This window comes from Ursus maritimus, unplaced genomic scaffold, assembly GCF_017311325.1.
Source record: "Ursus maritimus isolate PB19 unplaced genomic scaffold, ASM1731132v1 scaffold_20, whole genome shotgun sequence".
Lineage (NCBI taxonomy): Eukaryota > Metazoa > Chordata > Mammalia > Carnivora > Ursidae > Ursus > Ursus maritimus.
Window position 1 is genome coordinate 35721354 of NW_024424453.1, and position 17090 is coordinate 35738443.

General features: G+C 41.0%; 1 protein-coding gene across 1 annotated transcript in view; it reads right to left on the reverse strand.

Moving 5' to 3' along the window:
• Positions 1-5355: 5355 nt before the first annotated feature.
• Positions 5356-17090, reverse strand: part of EFHB (EF-hand domain family member B) — a 50193-nt gene continuing 38458 nt past the window's right edge. Inside the window, exons 10-13 of the mRNA XM_008709174.1 lie at positions 12821-13028; positions 10065-10277; positions 8432-8613; positions 5356-5696 (exon numbers count right to left, since the gene is read on the reverse strand). Of these exons, the coding sequence (XP_008707396.1) occupies positions 5523-5696; positions 8432-8613; positions 10065-10277; positions 12821-13028 (777 nt within the window). The 3' untranslated portion in view covers positions 5356-5522. The remainder of the gene's footprint in view (positions 5697-8431; positions 8614-10064; positions 10278-12820; positions 13029-17090) is intronic.

Genomic DNA, 17090 nt, shown 5'->3' on the forward strand with positions numbered 1-17090 from the left:
ATCTCACTTAGCTTTTTTATTATGGTTCTTTCATTTGGGACATATTCCTGTGTGTCATTTTGTCTAACTTCCTGTGTTTTCATGTATTAGTAAAGTCAGTTATGTCCTCTGATCTTGAAAGTAGTGCCCTTAAGAGGAAGATGTCCCATGGTATTCTATAATACAACAATGTTCCCTGTTCACCAGAACAAGGTGCTTCAGGGGTGTATCCTATGTGGGTTGTATGTGCCCTACTATTGTGTCTGAAACGCATTTGCCTTCAGTCCATTCAGCTGGACTGGCCCACTTTGCCTGTTGGGGGCAAGGCTCAGTCCCTGTGCTGTTAAGAGGCCAGTCTGGGGCTTTCATGGGCTTATATTTGGATGGTGTCAGCAGTCAAACCAGATGGGCTGCCTTAAGCCCATTTGCTGGGGCCATAGTCACAATGAACTGCAGGGCACTCTCCCTGTGTTGTTCCTGGAGCAGCTTTCATTGGTGGGCAGGACATGCAGACAAACCAGATGCCTGCCCCCAGTCCATCTGTGGGGGCTGCAGTAGCACCAACCTGCAGGATGCTATCCCTGCCTGTCCCCTGAGAAGACTTTGTTGGTAGGCGGTGTCAGCAGTCAGACTATATGCCTGCCCCCAGTCCATCTGCCTGGACTCCTGTGACCCCAAACTGCAGAGCATCTCACTGCGCTGCCCCCTGAGATGTTTTTATTGGTGGGTGAGCCCTGCAGTCAGATCATGTGCCTGACCCTAGGCCATCTACTGGGGCTGCAGACATACTGATCGACAGGGCATTCTCTGCACTGCTAGTTAATAAGGTTCAGCTGCTGTGGCTGCAGTTGAACTAGTGTGTGGTTATCTTCTCCTCTCCCCAGGGCAGGAATCACTTTGCAGTGGTAATGGTCGCTGGGGCTGCTTGCAGGATGAGATGTGGCAGGAGCCACTTTAGAGACACCCGTGATGAGTAGGGCAGGTTGGAGGGGCTGGATCCACAGGAGAACAGGGCGCACAGTGTTCCCAAGGTAGGTAGTGCTTGCGCTGATTCCCACAGGTATCCAACTATCTAGGCTGGGGGGTGGGGTGGGAAATGGCACCCACCAGCTCTTTTGTTCTTGGAGAAGTCTCCTAAAGATCCCTGCCCCTCCAGCACATGTCTGAGATTAGTATATAAATCCTCTTAACAAACAAACACCTCTACCCATACTCCAGGTGCTTTTTAAACGGCTGCTTCTGTTCTTACCTCGCTGTGTGTGTAGGAGGGGAAGGAGGGGGTGGTTGTTTTGCCTTCTCTTAAGGATGGGGACTGTTTTCTTATTGCCCTTTGGCTCTCCCAGAGACAAGCCTGATGATTTTTAAAGTACCTGGAGTTAAGCGCCACTGGTTTTCCAAATGTTATGGGGATTAGTCTTCCCAGTGAAGGTCTCTCATGTTGGGGGTGCCTGTTTTGCCTGGTACTGGGTTGGCTTCTCTTCCTTCTCTATGCTTGTGGTGCCCCTCCCATGTGTGGTTAGTCTCCCTGGGAGTTTGGTTCCCAGCTGTCTCTGCCCCTCCTACCCTATTCCATATGGCCTCCTCCCTATGATTAACTGTGGAAAGTTTGTTCTGCCACTCTTCAGGTCATTTTCTGAGTTAGTTGTACTGCTGTGCTTGTTACTAGGTGTGTCTGTGGAACTGAGACAAGGTGAGCCTAGCCTCCTACTCTACCATCCTCCCAGAAGTCCTTAAAGGCTTTTTCCTGGGGCCCCTGGGTGGCTTAGTCCGTTAAGCATCTGACTCTTGATTTCAGCGCAGGTCATAGTCATGATCGCGGGGTGGTGAGATCAAACCCCACGTTGGGCTCCATGCTGGACATGGAGCCTGCTTAAGATTCTCTCTCTCCCTCTCTCTCTGCCCCTCCTCATGAGCTATAAATAAATAAACAAACAAATAAGGGCTGCTTCTTTAGTGACGGTACTGTGTATACAGTAAACAGAGGAAATGTTGGCTTTCACAAAAGATAAACTGGAAAGTTTTTAACTGCTCAGATGTTAGGAAAAACAACTTTTATAAAGCTACAAGGGGATCTTGGTGATACCACAAGCCATGGAGGTGTTGTCTCAGCCAGACATCTGGCAAGTCAACCCCAGCCAGCAGGCCTATAATAGGCAGAGGCAGCCCCAGAGTACAGCCTGCTGCGACCTGACTGTACATTGCAGTTACAACACTAAATGTACTTGTGAGTGGCAGTGGCCTCAGCTGATAACGGATTGCCAAGGCCCAGTAAGAATAAAGTAAGGCAAGGATTCAATTCTAGAAAAGAGAGTCTTTCCATGTACATAAACCCTTTGGACTTTAGGTAGTGAAACTTTTAATCCATAAGTCAATTCAGATGCTTAAATCATGAGGCTCTAGTTTGGGTTTTTTTTTGTTGTTGTTTTGTTGTTGTTGTTGTTGTTTGGTTGGTTTTTTTAGTAGGCTCCACATCCAGCACGAAGCCCAACCCAGGGCTTGAATTCACGACCCTGAGATCAAGACCTGAACTGAGGTCAAGAGAGATGCTTTACCAGCTGAGCCACCCAGGCACCCTTTGAGGCTGTAGATTTTAATTAACATTTACCCATATAGGCATCATTGGTCCATCACCCCAAAGCTATCTTGCATTCAAGGCAGGGAGAAAATTATCAATCAGCTTAACTTGGATTAATGTGGCTCAAGGATCACTCCAATCACATGTCCCACTCTGACTCTGATGATTTAATTCATGGGTAAAAGAACCTTCATAAACCGTAGGTTTCTGAATCCTGAGCAACTCCAACCCAAGAAACAATGGAAAGAGTCTTGGGCACAAGATTGCAGGAGCCCTCTCACAAGAGAATATTGACAATAGGCTGTGATGTAGCACCTACATCAGCTCTAGTCCCTAGAGGCTTCCATTACGTCAAGCTTGGGTCATGAGGCTTAAAGATAGAAGAACTATTTCAGATTAGTGGAAACTAAAGAGACATGACACCTAATGCAGCATGTGATTAGTGACTGGATCTAAGCTAGACCAAGAAAAAAATTTCACCGTAAGAAACATTAGCATCATAAAGAATTTTGGGAGAAATTTGAATAAGGTCTATAGATTAGATAATGCTATTGAAATGACAATTTCCTGATTTTGAAAATTGCATTATAGTTGGGTGGTAGAATACCTTTGTTTTCAGGAAAGATGCACCGAAGTATTTGAAAGTACAGCGTGCATGTGCGGATGGGTGAGTAGGTGGGTGGATGGATGGATGGATGGACAGAGTTGAAGAAAACAGAGCTAGACAGTAGTTAAAGCAGTAAAAGACAGGTTTTCTTCAGGAACTATTGCAACAGGGGAAGAGAGACCTCAGTAAAGAACTGGGCTTAATTTTGAACATAAGAAGGAAAAGTAGGTAGGTATTTATAGCCAAGGAGCAGGTTGGGAGAGGTTGGTGCATGGAAAATTATTAAGAGAAGACATCGAGGGTAGGGGTATAATTCATGTTAAACAGACTTAACAAGAATTTTTGCTAAAGGCAGGCCAAGGTTTTATACATCAAAGTTGGGGGATGAGGAATTTGATCAGATATCAAGGTAGGGAGGGTAGTCAGATATCAAGGGTAGGAGGATTCACTCTAGACTTAGCAGGATTCTTACTAAAACTGAGCAATTCAGGCTCAGTTAGGACAGACACAGAAGGATAGATAGGTAGATAGATAGATAGATAGATAGATAGATAGATAGATAGATAGATAGATAGAGATGTGTTTGTAAATGTTTAATAACTGGCTCTTCATAGGGGAAGAATCCATGATCCATAGCATTTGTTTGTTTCCTTAGTGTAAAAACTCCCACTGTAGCTGATTTCAAACTGTCATTGTGGAGTCACTGGATGCAGCAGTGGAAAGAAATGCTCGCAATTGACTAGCGTGAACCATTAACAGTGGTTCTAACACACCACTGCATAATGCTTTGTACTACTTTTGCAAATCTGTAAGTCTGAAATTATTTCAAAGTAAAAAGTTAAAATTTTTAACAAATATAAATTACCTATATAATAAATGAATTATAAAATTATTTTTTCTAGAGCTTGGGTAGAGCATTTTTTAAAACTTAGGTCTTTCTTTTATAAGTAATGGTAGACTACATTATAACCATAGTATCTAAGTTAAACAGTAATTTTTCATATAAGTAGACAACAAAAACAAAATTCAAGGTCTATCACAGGGAAACATTGATAGAATACATGTTAATAAAGTTGTATTACTGATCAAGCTTCAATGGTGGCTTCAACCCACACCTGGTACTTCTGATGTAATAGAAAGAACACACTATGCTGAGGTCACACCCTCCCATCATCCCCACACCTCATCCAGGCCAGGGCATCAGAGGGCCAAGGCACAAGGGAGGAAATGATTCAATACAATTTGCCACTAATAATCTCTAAAGCTACATATTAATGGTGGGTCAGCTACGTCCTCTTTTAGGACAATATGCTTTTTTGGCCATAGGAAGATAGATTTTTTTGAAGTTTTTATTTAAGTTCCAGTTAGTGTAATCTTGATTTCAGGTGTACAATTTAGTGATTCAACACTTACATACAACACCCCGTGCCCATCACCGCAAGTGCACGCCTTAATCCCCACCACCTGTTTAACCCATCCCACCACCCACCTCCCCTCTAGTAACCCTCAGTTTGTTCTCTATAGTTGAGTCTGTTTCTTGGTTTGCTTCTCTCTTTTTCTCCCTGTGCTTGTTTGTATTGTTTCCTAAACTCCACATATGAGTGAAATCATATGGTATTTGTCTTTCTCTGACTGGCTTATTTCACTTAGCATAATACTCTGTAGTTCCATCCACATCATTGCAAATGGGAAGAATTCACTCTTTTTTTTTCATTGTGTATATATATATACTACATCTTCTTTATCCATTCATCAGTTGATGGACACTTGTGCTGTTCCCATGGTTTAGCTATTGTTGATAATGCTGCTATAAATAGCCATAGGAAGATATCAAAACTAATGGCTATTATGTCATTGATGGAACTCCAGCTTTTGTTCCCTAAATCCTGCTTCCTGTGTTTGTTTTCCTCAGATGCTAACAGAGACAGAAAGCTTGCTAAGCTTATTATGTTTTCTTATAGTGACACCTGAAGAGAAGGATAACAAAAAGTTGAAAGCAAAATTTTGTCAACCTGGTATCACAAACTAGACTTTGAATTTCAGTCAGCCAACTAAAATGCACAGACTTCTAGAGTATTCTAAACATTACAAACGTCTCCTATCATTCTGAAGTAGGTCTTTGGTAAGGTAAAAGGTTAACAGTAAGTGCTTGTCAAGTTCTCTGGTGTTTTACAGAAAACAATAAAATAAATCGTAAAATCCCAAATCAAATTTATTAGCAACACACACAGGCATAGGAGTCCTACTACATACAGTGATTGCTGAATTCTAACGTAATATCTAAAACCAGAATGGACTGAACATTTTTTATGAATGCAAACTTAACAATTCTTTTGTTTAAATGAATGAACTCCAAAAACATCACGTGGTTGTTTTACACTTGACCCGGTCTGCATGTTGTAGCTCATCCAGAACGTTCCTGATGGTCTCAACACAAACCTCTCCTCTGTGATGTTTTTTTGATGCAAGATTCCATACATTTTCAAATTCTTCATCAGAAAGCTTGACACCAATATTACATAATATCTCTGCAATCTAGGGGAAAAAAAACAGTGAGAGTCAGACTAAGATTTGTGTTTTTAAATTTATATTTTAAAAATATCTTTATAACATCTAAGACTACGGATATTTATCCCAAAAAAAGTGTGCACCCACGCATGTGTGTATGGGTGTGCCTGTTACATATAATAATAAGCAGATATCAAAATCCCAGTATTTTCGATTCAGAAATCATTTTGTTAATATGAGGATATTCACCTATACTAGCCCATATATAAAATTACTTCCAACTCTTTAAGTGTTTCTGGTCGAAAGAAGACTTGCTGAATTTGAGTTCTATCTCACTCACTTCTTGTCACTAGGATCTTGTATATGTCATGTCGACCCCTTGAAAATTAGTTTCTCTTCTCTAAAATAGGATCATTTATAAAATGCTTCTTACTGGCCTGTTATAAACTTTATTGTTGTAGGTGTGCAAATGCCAGAAAGATAGAGCATGCATGAACAACTAAGCAAATTAAAATCTGAGCATATTGAAAACCAGCAAATTTTGGTTATAAGTCATCTTTCTGCAATGATAATTATTATGGGAAAACATGTTTCTTATGTCCCAGGGAAAATTTAAGAAAGGAAAGATGAGAACTAGCAGTGGGAAGAAATGTTAGAATGAGTAGAGAAAATAAAAGATTTGAAAAAAAAAGAAACTAAATTTATGTCTTTAAGATTTTTTAAATTTATTTATTTGAACAAGAGAGAGAGAGAGAACATGAGTGGGGGGAGGGGCAAAGGGAGAAGCAGACTCCCCGATGAGCAGGGAGCCTCTATCCCAGGACCCCGGGATCACTACCTGAGCCCCAGGCAGACACGTAACTGACTAAGCCATGCAGGTGCCCCAAAACTAAATGTAAAAGAGGAAAAACATTTACTATGAGGCACACAGAAAAAAAGCCAAGAGGGAAATGAAAAGAAAGGTTAGACAGTGAATAGGAAAGCCAAAGAAATAGAAGAGTTGCAGAATACATCTATTAAACAGAATCTTAGCAATAATTAAAAGATCCCCTCGAAATGATGTGCCCTCGTGGGAAATTAACAGTATAATCAAATACACTTGGAATTCAGAAGAGAAGAGCTGCCAGCATCTGCCCAATTGTTCTACAGCAAAAACACCTCAGTGTCCCTGTGCAGAGCTGTGATGTACCCCCATCTGGTGGCAGGTAAAGACTGTCCCCACAGAGTGAACTCCGGAAGTGGCCCGAGTCAGTCTTGAGCATCCCAGACCTCCGCCTCTACTTCCTTTCCCACTCCTCAGGAGGCATCCCTCCCCTAGTTCCCTATTCCATCACAATACACTGATTCACTAATATTTTCCAGAAGCCCATCCATTCTCAAGTTAGCATTACTACTCCAACCATTCATTTGGGCTCTTTCTTTTTTTCTAGATGTGTGAGTTAAGGGATGACGTCCTAGTTAAAAGAATTTTAGGCATCATGCAACAAGCAGGAGATTTTTGTTTCTTTGGGCAACCCTATATTTCTATTTCATAGGGCTTTTAGAGTAATCAAGGGAAGTGAAACAATCTGGGAGTGTCCCTTCTCTGACCCCTGGGGTGGACCCTGAGTTCCTTCTTTGGGAGAGCCAGCAGGCGTCTCCTCTGAGTTTCTTCTCCCTTTTTCTTTTTGTCCCCTACCTTAGTAGTGATGAAATGTTGGAATGAATATGTGATAATTAAGGTAGTAGCTAGTAAGTTTTCAAGCCATCAACCCTTCATCTGAAGTACCAGAGGCATCATATGTCTATTTATATATCCTCAATCATTCCTAGTTAAGGATATGAAAATTCTGAAGCAGCTGCACACCCTAGATTACACCCTGCTTTCTACAAGTGCAGATCAAGACAGGCTGGCCGAGCGTTGCTATTAATCTTTGGCCCGTAGAACCCCAGTGGCTATTCTGACCTACCTGGTTGCTCCTGTTTTATAACCCGTCTAGGAAGAAAATCACCTAGAATATGAGGACCGTGTTTTCTAACAAAAACAAAAACGAGATACATGGGCTGACAAATGGTGTGGCAACAGGACAGAATATTTTATCTTTTATTTTTTTATTTTTTTAAAGATTTTATTTATTTATTTGACAGAGAGAGACAGCCAGAGAGAAAGAACACAAGCAGGGGGAGTGGGAGAGGAAGAAGCAGGCTTCCAGCAGAGGAGCCTGATGCGGGGCTCGATCCCGTAACGCCGGGATCACGCCCTGAGCCCAAGGCAGACGCTTAACAACTGAGCCACCCAGGTGCCCCTGGACAGAATATTTTAAATCAGTGCTTTCACAGATAATCTAAGATATAAGATAGCAGCAGTACATGAGGAGGGAGCAGAGTGGCCTTTCTCATACCTACCTTTGGTTTTAGAGATACAAAACCATGAGATACTTATACAAGGAAGGGATAGATCCCTTCTGCTTCTTCTCAACTAAGAATAGTGTTGAGTTCCTTAGGAAAACAATTTTCTTCTTATACATAGCTCATAGTGGATATATGTGACTGTAATGTCTCCTATTATAGAAGAAAAACTGCTCCAAGAATTGTACCAAAACATCACAACCAAACTAAACATTATCCTCAAGAATCCTGTATTTGGGGATCCTGATGACTCTTGTAATATCAAAGTTCACATTTTAAACACTCTAAAATTAGTCATTGATAAACATTTTCATCTTTATGTGTTTATGTGAAGTTGACATTTCTTTCAACTCTTTTAAAATAATATGCTGTACCTCTTTTTTTGATCTGGTCTTGAAGAAATCTCTTTCAAACACTCCTTTCTGACCAAAGATGGTAGGATGTAGTAATGAATAGGCATTGCCCTCTTCACCATAATTAGTTCTATCACTGATTCGACGAATTCGCGGGGCAGGAATATCAGACCGAATGGTTGGAACGCCATAGATGGGATAACCTAGGACACCAATGAGAAAGGAAAACAACCATTCTAAAACTGTGCTGTACAATACAGTAGCCACCAGCGCCATATGGCCCCCTTGAAATGGGGCTAGTCCAAACTGAGATGTAATGTAAGTATAAAATACATACTGAATTTCAAAGATTTAGTGCCCCCCCAAAAAAAGTGGAATATTTAATCATTTTATCAATTGTTGAAAAAATATTTGGAAGATCTATATATTATATATAAAGTATATATACTGTTAAAATTTATTTCACCTGTTTCTTTTTCTTAAAATTTTTAAATACATGTAACTCCGATTATATTTTTATTGGACAGCACTATTCTAAAGGGAGTAGCAAAATCTCATTATACCAGAATATATATAGCATGTCTATAAAATCCAGTGAAGAAAAATCCATAAATCCTTAATCATGTCCTCAGTCTAAGGAAGTGATCTTAACCAACATAAAGTAGTCTCTAACTAACCAATAGTCATTATGCTCAATATGAGATAGGAAGTGTTATGAGTTGAACTATATTCTCCCCAGATTTATATGTTAAAATCCTAACCACCAGAACCTCAGAATGTGACTTTATTTAAAAATAGAGCCATTGCAGGGTGCCTGGCTAGCTCAGTCGGTAGATCTTGGGGTTGTAAGCTAGAGCCCCATGTTTGGTGTAGAGATTACTTAAAAATAAAAAAATCTTAAAAGAAAAAGAGTCATTGCATTTGTAATTAATTAAGATGAAGTCACACGAGAGTAGCGTAGGCCGCTAATCCAATGTGACTGGGAGCCCCAATAAAAGGGGGCATTTGGACCCAGGCGCTCACACAGGACGACACCATGTGAAGGTGAAGGCAGAAATCAGGCTGATGCAGCAAAAGCAAAGGAAGCCAGCAACACAGCAGAATCTAGGAGGGGAGCCCGGAACAGATCCTCCCTCACAGCCCCAGAAGTAACCAACCCTGCCACCCTGGCCTCAGACTTTCAGCCTCCGGAACCGTAAGATGATAAATATCTGTTGTTTAAGCCATCCAGTTTGCGGTACTTGTTATGCCAGCCCTAGAAAACTAACGGATGGAGAATGAAGATACAGAGAATAGTTTTGCAAAAGCTCTTCAAATATTTGAAGGTAATCTGCTTGGAGCTAAGAACCACATGGCTTATGAATCTCCTAACACTTGGTGTAGTCTGTGTAACATTCAATGTTCTGATCATCATAGATCAATTTCATTAATATTGACAGAATCATTTTACTTGGGTCATCATTAACAATAGTTCAGTTCCACCTACATTTATTGAGACCTCCTGGATGGTTCAAATACAGAACTGAATGAAAGGTCCTACACTTTGAGAAACAGCTTAATGAAGATAGAGACTGGGAACAATACAAGGACAGACAAAGGACACTTCTATGTTTGCTGATCCTTTTAAAACTCAGCAAATAATAGACATACTCACAAGTAGAAGGAAGAGCACCTACAACTGCACTGATCTCAGAAGAAGTTGTCTTATAGTGATGAGAAACTTTATCACGTGGCCTCAGTAGTGTCCGGAGAGTCTTTTCTGAGCTCCCTGGTTCTTTTAAGACAATGTCTTCTGGCTTTATCAGGAGAGTTGGTTCAGATTCTTCAACATTAGCCTCGGCAGGGTTTGCACAATCTGGTTTTCTGCCTTTAAGCAAAGAATTGGGGGTGGGTAAAGTACAGGGGGAAATCACTACTTGGTGCTCGCTGCTCTGCAACAACATCAGTTTTCCGGGGAGTCTCTCCTTGCTGGCAGAGACTGAGACGGGGTGGGGGAAGCCCTCCACCGACGCCAGTGCCCCACCGTGGAAGAGCAAGGGGAGGCCAATGTCATGTACCAGGAAATCCGAATGTGGCCTATTTCTTCTTGCCACTCCACCCACTTTACTCTAGAATAAAGCTTTTTATATCTGAGAGACCAAATGAAAATGTGGAACCCATTTTTCCTTTAAAAAAAAAAATTAGAGTTTATTTTTATATTTAACTTGAACTATGGGATTACCAGAGTTGTTTCCAGAGTAGTGTCCCAAGGAGAGGCAGAAGACACGTTTGGAGTTGTAAATTCCACACATACCTGATGATGGCGGGGAGCCCCGTGTATTGCAACATTTGGACAGGCAATGAGACCACAGTGTGAGCTCAGGAATCGATTTTATAAATCACCCTCTTCACATTGGTGTATAAAAGAAAACCGTGAGGTGAAACTCAAATTGTAAGACTCTGTCCTTTTGAAGATCTGCTTTGTTGACTCATTCTGAAATTTAGGAGTAAATTCCTGGCACATCTTTTTCACAGAGCTGGTAGTAATACAGCTAGCACTAGAGGGCGCTGTGGTCTTTTGCTCTCTCGAAGAGCTCTGAGGGTTGCAAAGGCAAATGGTGCCCCAGTATCAGGTTGGGGTGGGAACCGTGGCAAACCAGAAAAGACATGCCTATGTAAAGTCTGCAGCCTCCATTCAGCTTCTGCCAATCATTGCCATGAACACATTCAGGCCCTGTGTTCCAAAATCTCTAATCCCCTCCCCGTGCCCCCCAAAAAGCAGAAATCTGGACCAGTATGAGAAACAGTGTCTCAGAAAACTGTTTGAAAGCCACTGCCTTAGAACACTTACCCCTTTCCTCTACAAATCAACAGTAAGTATAATTGGATATAAGGAAAACTCCTGCCAAAACATTCCTGAGCCCCTTCTGACTGAACCACTGGTCACTGTCTCAGAAGATGGAAAACCTCAAGGACTCCATTGAAAGTAGCTGGTGGAAGTCAGAACCCCAAAACCAGGAACAATTTGAAAAATGATCTGGTTTGAAAACAGTCTTCTCTGCTTTCCCTCACTACTTCATGAGTTGTGCCAAGAAGAAAAAAACTCTACCACCCCTTTGTATTTCTGAAAGGACTAGGGTAGAATTGTTTTCTATAAAATCTTCATTTGGTAAAGAAGATTCTCCACTTTCCTAGTGGCTTGAATAGAAAGACCATCTCAGAAACTCATAAGGGATCACACTGTTAATAAGGCCCCAAATTTGGTTTTGGCCTTGCAGAAAGGCATGACCCAGGAATAAAAGTAAAAACAGTAACAACTTCATTTTTTAGAGAAAAATATTCCAGAGGAGATAGAAATGTAAACAATCTTTTTAAAAAGTTAATCCTCTCTAAGAATCAAGATTTGAACATTAAAGTGAACATAATAACAACTAAATTACAAGAACGTTTAAAATAATCCTCGGTGGTAGCAAAATTAGAGTAAAACCTCACAGATTTGGCTGATAAAATTGCAAAGTGGTACAATCATTTACAAAAGCAAAATGAAAATATAGTTACTTCTGGGACAATAATAACATTCATAAGAAATGAGATATAATTAGAAACAAAGATTTTTGAGAGATGATAATCATTATAGCGTTACCGATATTACTTCTAAAATATCTGGAAATAACCTAAATTTCAAAGAGTGAGGAAATGGTTTAGTAATTCATCATACATCAGCATGAAGGAACTGAAAATGAAGTTCATAAAAAAGTTTACCATAAAACTATTTCTTAATTCCATAGAAATTTGAAAGCTAAATTTTAAAAAGCCAAATAAATATGGTATATTCACTGTGATTTTATACATATATATATATACATGCATAGTTAGTTAGTTAGTTAGTTAGTTAGTTAGTTAGTTAGTTAGTGATGCAGGAAGTCAATGTGGAAACATGAAAATATTTGAATAAAGGTAAAGATTGTTCTTTCTCTCACAAAATTTAAAAGAATAAATTTTCTTACGTCAAATTCTATCTTACTATTGAGTTTTCCTGGGGGAGGGGAGCTAATTACTGAAAGAAAATGGTTTTCAAACAGCTTTCTGAGGAACTGTCTTTCATATTTTGGACTTCAGTATAAACTAGCTTTTAATTTTTTTTCTTTTGAACGAGCAATACATGGTTCCAAATTCAAAAAACATAAACACATAGATTAAAATGTGAGTTTTGCTGCCACCCTGTCCCTTAGCTACTTGGTTCCCCTTAAACATCATCAAATTCTTTCCTGTCCTTCCACAAATATTCTATGCATAAACAAGCAAATGATATGTATATGTGTACATATTTTTAAATATAAAATATTAAAGTTGACAAGAGTCAAGCTCCTAGAAAACTGAAAATATTAAAATTCCATTTAATAATTCAACAAACTTTCAAAAATTAAATACCTTTAATAATGACCCTCTCTTCATACTCTTTAAGAGGCATTTTATCTTTCCAGTTAAGAAAATTTGCAAATTCTAGGTAGTTAATCAGCCCATCATTATCCACATCACAGTAGTCAAATAGCTGGTCCAGGAGTTTCTCATCTAAGAGCAAGCTGACCTGTTCACAGGCTTCCCGAAGCTCGGCTTTATCTATCACCCCATCTCCATTCTGTTAGACACAAAGCAGAAAAAGATGAAGCAAGCACCGTCTTTAAAAGCAGAGTATGCAACATCTATTATTTCATTTAAGAAAAAAGAGATCTATCACATAAATTCAAAGAATTTGTCTTATTTTTTACATAACAGCAGTCAAATATTAAGCAAGATCCTCATTGTGTCAACTTGATATGTGCACAGTAATTCCAACCCTGTTTGGAGCGGGGTGTGGCTCAGAATCTTTGTTCATTCTACTTTAACACTTTTTTCTTTAAATCATGCTGTTTACACTGTGGCAGGGCAGGTGTAACCATGATTTGTGCTTGACATTTCATTTAACCAACACTGTGAACTTTTGACAGCTTTCTACATTTTCCCATGCTTTCAAAGTTTTTAACACCTCTGGTGTTCCAACTGAGCACTAAATGGTCCTCCACTCTGTTGCCTGGTAATGAGGAGAAATTGGGAAGTAGTTGTAGGCCAAATAGAAGGTGGCAGATTCAAAGACCGTTGCCTGCTTGTTGTTAACACTCCTATGGGCAAGAGGGACATGCTACCAATCTGGCCCCACTGTAACAATTAGCACTAAAATTCATCCTGGTAGGGGGAACAGGGGAAGTTCCGCCTTCTTCCAGAAAACAGTTAAAGACAGGAGCACCTACACTGAGTGAGAAAGGAGGGAAGTTTACGAAGGCTTTGGGCTGGAACTAGTTGGTTCACTTCAGAGATAAAGAGGTAGTCTATGGCCATACCACCCTGAACACTCCCAGTCTCATCTGATCTTGGAAGCTTAGCAGGGTCGGGCCTGGTTAGTGCTTGGGTGGGAGATAAACGGGCTGAACACACAATGCTTGTTGTTTTGTTTTTTTAAGATTGTATTTATTTATTTGAGAAAGAGAGAAAGTGAGACAGAGCAGAGCAGAAGAGAGGGGCAAAGAGAGAAACAGGCTCCCCGATGAGCAGGGAGCGCCATGTGGGCCTCCATCCCAGGACCCTAGGATCGTGACCTGAGCTGGAGGCAGATGCTAACCAACTGAGCCACCCAGGTGCCCACATAACGCTTGTTAAGGAAGAATGGCAAGAGCTGAGATGTCTTACCCCCTCAGCCCCTCCTGGAGCCTATCAAACCTTAAACCCATTTGGAGATGATAGTAAAAGATCTAAGTATTTTTGCAGTGGGTCCTGGCTGCCATTAAGGAAGCTTTGGCCCTCTCAGAGAAAGCTCCCAAGAGAAAAGATAAATGACTCATTGACTAGCATTCAGCTCTTCTGCTCAGGATTAGTTTTAAAATGCTGATGAAGGTGATCCCTGGAGAATGAGGAACTGAACCAACGATCTCTAGATAAATTCCTGCAGTCAGATCTGTAGGCCTGGAAAACATCCCTGATGCTAACGTTGAAACAGAATGAGTATTTAAAACATTATCTTCACAAGGGAGATGCAAATGTGCTGGACTAAAGTAGACTCCTTTATAAAAACCTCTGCTGCAAGCCCGAGTCAACCAAAAATGCAAACCCCATAGCCCTAGCTGAAAAGCTATGTGGGATATGGCAGTTGAATCAACGGGTCCTCAAAACTGAAATAGGTGGTGCCAACAATGACTTCACTGCCCAATATAGCGACTTGGGTGGTTTGAAAACACTGGTGGTTTGTTTCATTGTGCTGCATACCACTCAAAACTCAAATGTTTCTTTTTTTTTTTTTTTTAAGATTTTATTTATTTATTCAACAGAGACAGAGACAGCCAGCGAGAGAGGGAACACAAGCAGGGGGAGTGGGAGAGGAAGAAGCAGGCTCATAGCGGAGGAGCCTGATGTGGGGCTCGATCCCATAACGCCAGGATCACGCCCTGAGCCGAAGGCAGACGCTTAACCGTTCTGCCACCCAGGCGCCCCAAAACTCAAATGTTTCTTACTCTCTGTACTGAGTCATGCCCTCTGCACCCTTGACCCCCCCCCTCCTCCATGCTCCAACCTTAGCTGCTCTAAGGAGAAAGATGACTAGATGTGGGACCAAGGTCTCCCTGTCCCCAAGGGAGATCAAATGCTACATTCATCTGTTCGGATATACTATTGAATTTCAGAGGGGCAAAGTCTCAAACTTTTATGGCCTCTTTGGATATGGGTGCCAAAGTCATCATCCTACCCAGTCTCTAGGGGAAGAAGATGTCTGCATTCAGCTAGTAGGGTTTGGGCAGGGTTTGTTCAAAGTGGAGAAAGGAAGCTAGCAATATATTATTTCTGTAGCTTCCACTGCTGAATGTATAACTGGTACTGATGCTTTGCATGCTTGTATTACTAATGAGCCACATGTAGAGGATGCTAGTACCTTTGGAGCCCCACAACCCTAATGACCTCTTTGAGCCTCAGGTCTCTATGACTAACAATTTTGACACTTAGAACTTCTGGGTCTGGTTTACTAACTTGAAACCCAGTGGTCTTCACTGGAATGCTGTGGCTTTTAATGAGAGCTATGAATGATCAAAAATGGGCATAGTCAGTCTACTCAAGGTTAGTGTCATGGTTCTGGCCAATACTCCCCTCGATGAACCCATCATATTTTTACTGACTCTTTGACTGTTACCAATGGCCTGTCTATTTGGTTTGCCATTTGGAAAACTACAGACTGGAAGATTAAAGACGCTGCTTTCTGGGGCGCCTGGGTGGCTCAGTCGTTAGGCGTCTGCCTTCGGCTCAGGGCGTGATCCCGGCGTTCTGGGATCGAGCCCCACATCGGGCTCCTCCGCTGGGAGCCTGCTTCTTCCTCTCCCACTCCCCCTGCTTGTGTTCCCTGTCTCGCTGGCTGTGTCTCTCTGTCAAATAAATAAATAAAATCTTTAAAAAAAAAAAAAAAAAGACGCTGCTTTCTGAGTCTGAAAACTATGGAAACAAATCATAGCTGTTGATTGAACCACGTGGGTAAGTCATATAGATGCCCATGATAAGGGCCCATTCTCTGCTCATTCTCAGACTGAAATAAAGCTTCTGACTGATCCTAAACCATCCATATTGCCACCTTTGCTACCTGGATCCATTGTTGTACCAGACATGGTGACACACAAATCATTACAAAGGAAAGCACTCCATTTTTCTGAGGCAGAGGCTATCACACCACATGCCATACTTGTGACTCCTGACAAAAGTTGGCCAATCTGTCTCACGGTGAGGGAGGACACATCACACGTAAGACATTGCCTCCATGCTCCTGGCATATTGACTACATTGAACCTCTGTTACCTCTAAAGCTATTGGTGGTGCATCATATTGTTGACACATTTTCAAGCTATGGAATTGCTATTTCAGTTCAATCAGCCAGCTGCAAGCATGAGAGTATGGCCCATGAAATTAATCTGAGTCATGTGTTTTGCTTTCTGGACCATTTTCTGCCTGACAATGGTGTGTCTCACAGCAAAGTGTTAACAATGAGCTGTTAGTCAAGGTATTCAAAGAACCTTTCCTACACCCAGCCATCCACAGCCATCTGGTAGGAGTGAGCTTTGGAATAACCTTCTCAAAAATTGTCTGTCTTCCTCCCCAGCTTCTGGCTCACACAACCAGTTTTATCACTGAATGCAGCTGTCTCCAAAAAGGAATAATCTCATCTCAGCTACTTCCTGGATAACAATTCGAATAAAAGGAATTGACCCTCAACTCTATGGTCAACTAATCTTTGACAAAGGAGGAAAGAATATCCAATGGAAAAAAGACAGTCTCTTCAACAAATGGTGGTTGGATAGCCACATGAAGCATAAAACTGGACCATTTCTTTACACCATACACAAAAATAGACTCAAAATGGATGAAAGACCTAAATGTGAGACAGGAACCCATCAAAATCCTGGAGGAGAACACAGGTGGCAACCTCTGTGACCTTGGCCACAGCAACTTCTTACTAGACACGTCTCCAAGGCAAGGGAAACAAAGGCAAAAATGACCTATTGAGACTTCATCAAGATAAAAGTTTTTTGCACAGCAAAGGAAACAGTCAACAAAACTAAAAGACAAAACAGAATGGGACTTATCTTATCAGATAAAGGGCTAGCATCCAAAATCAATAAAGAACTTATCAAACTCA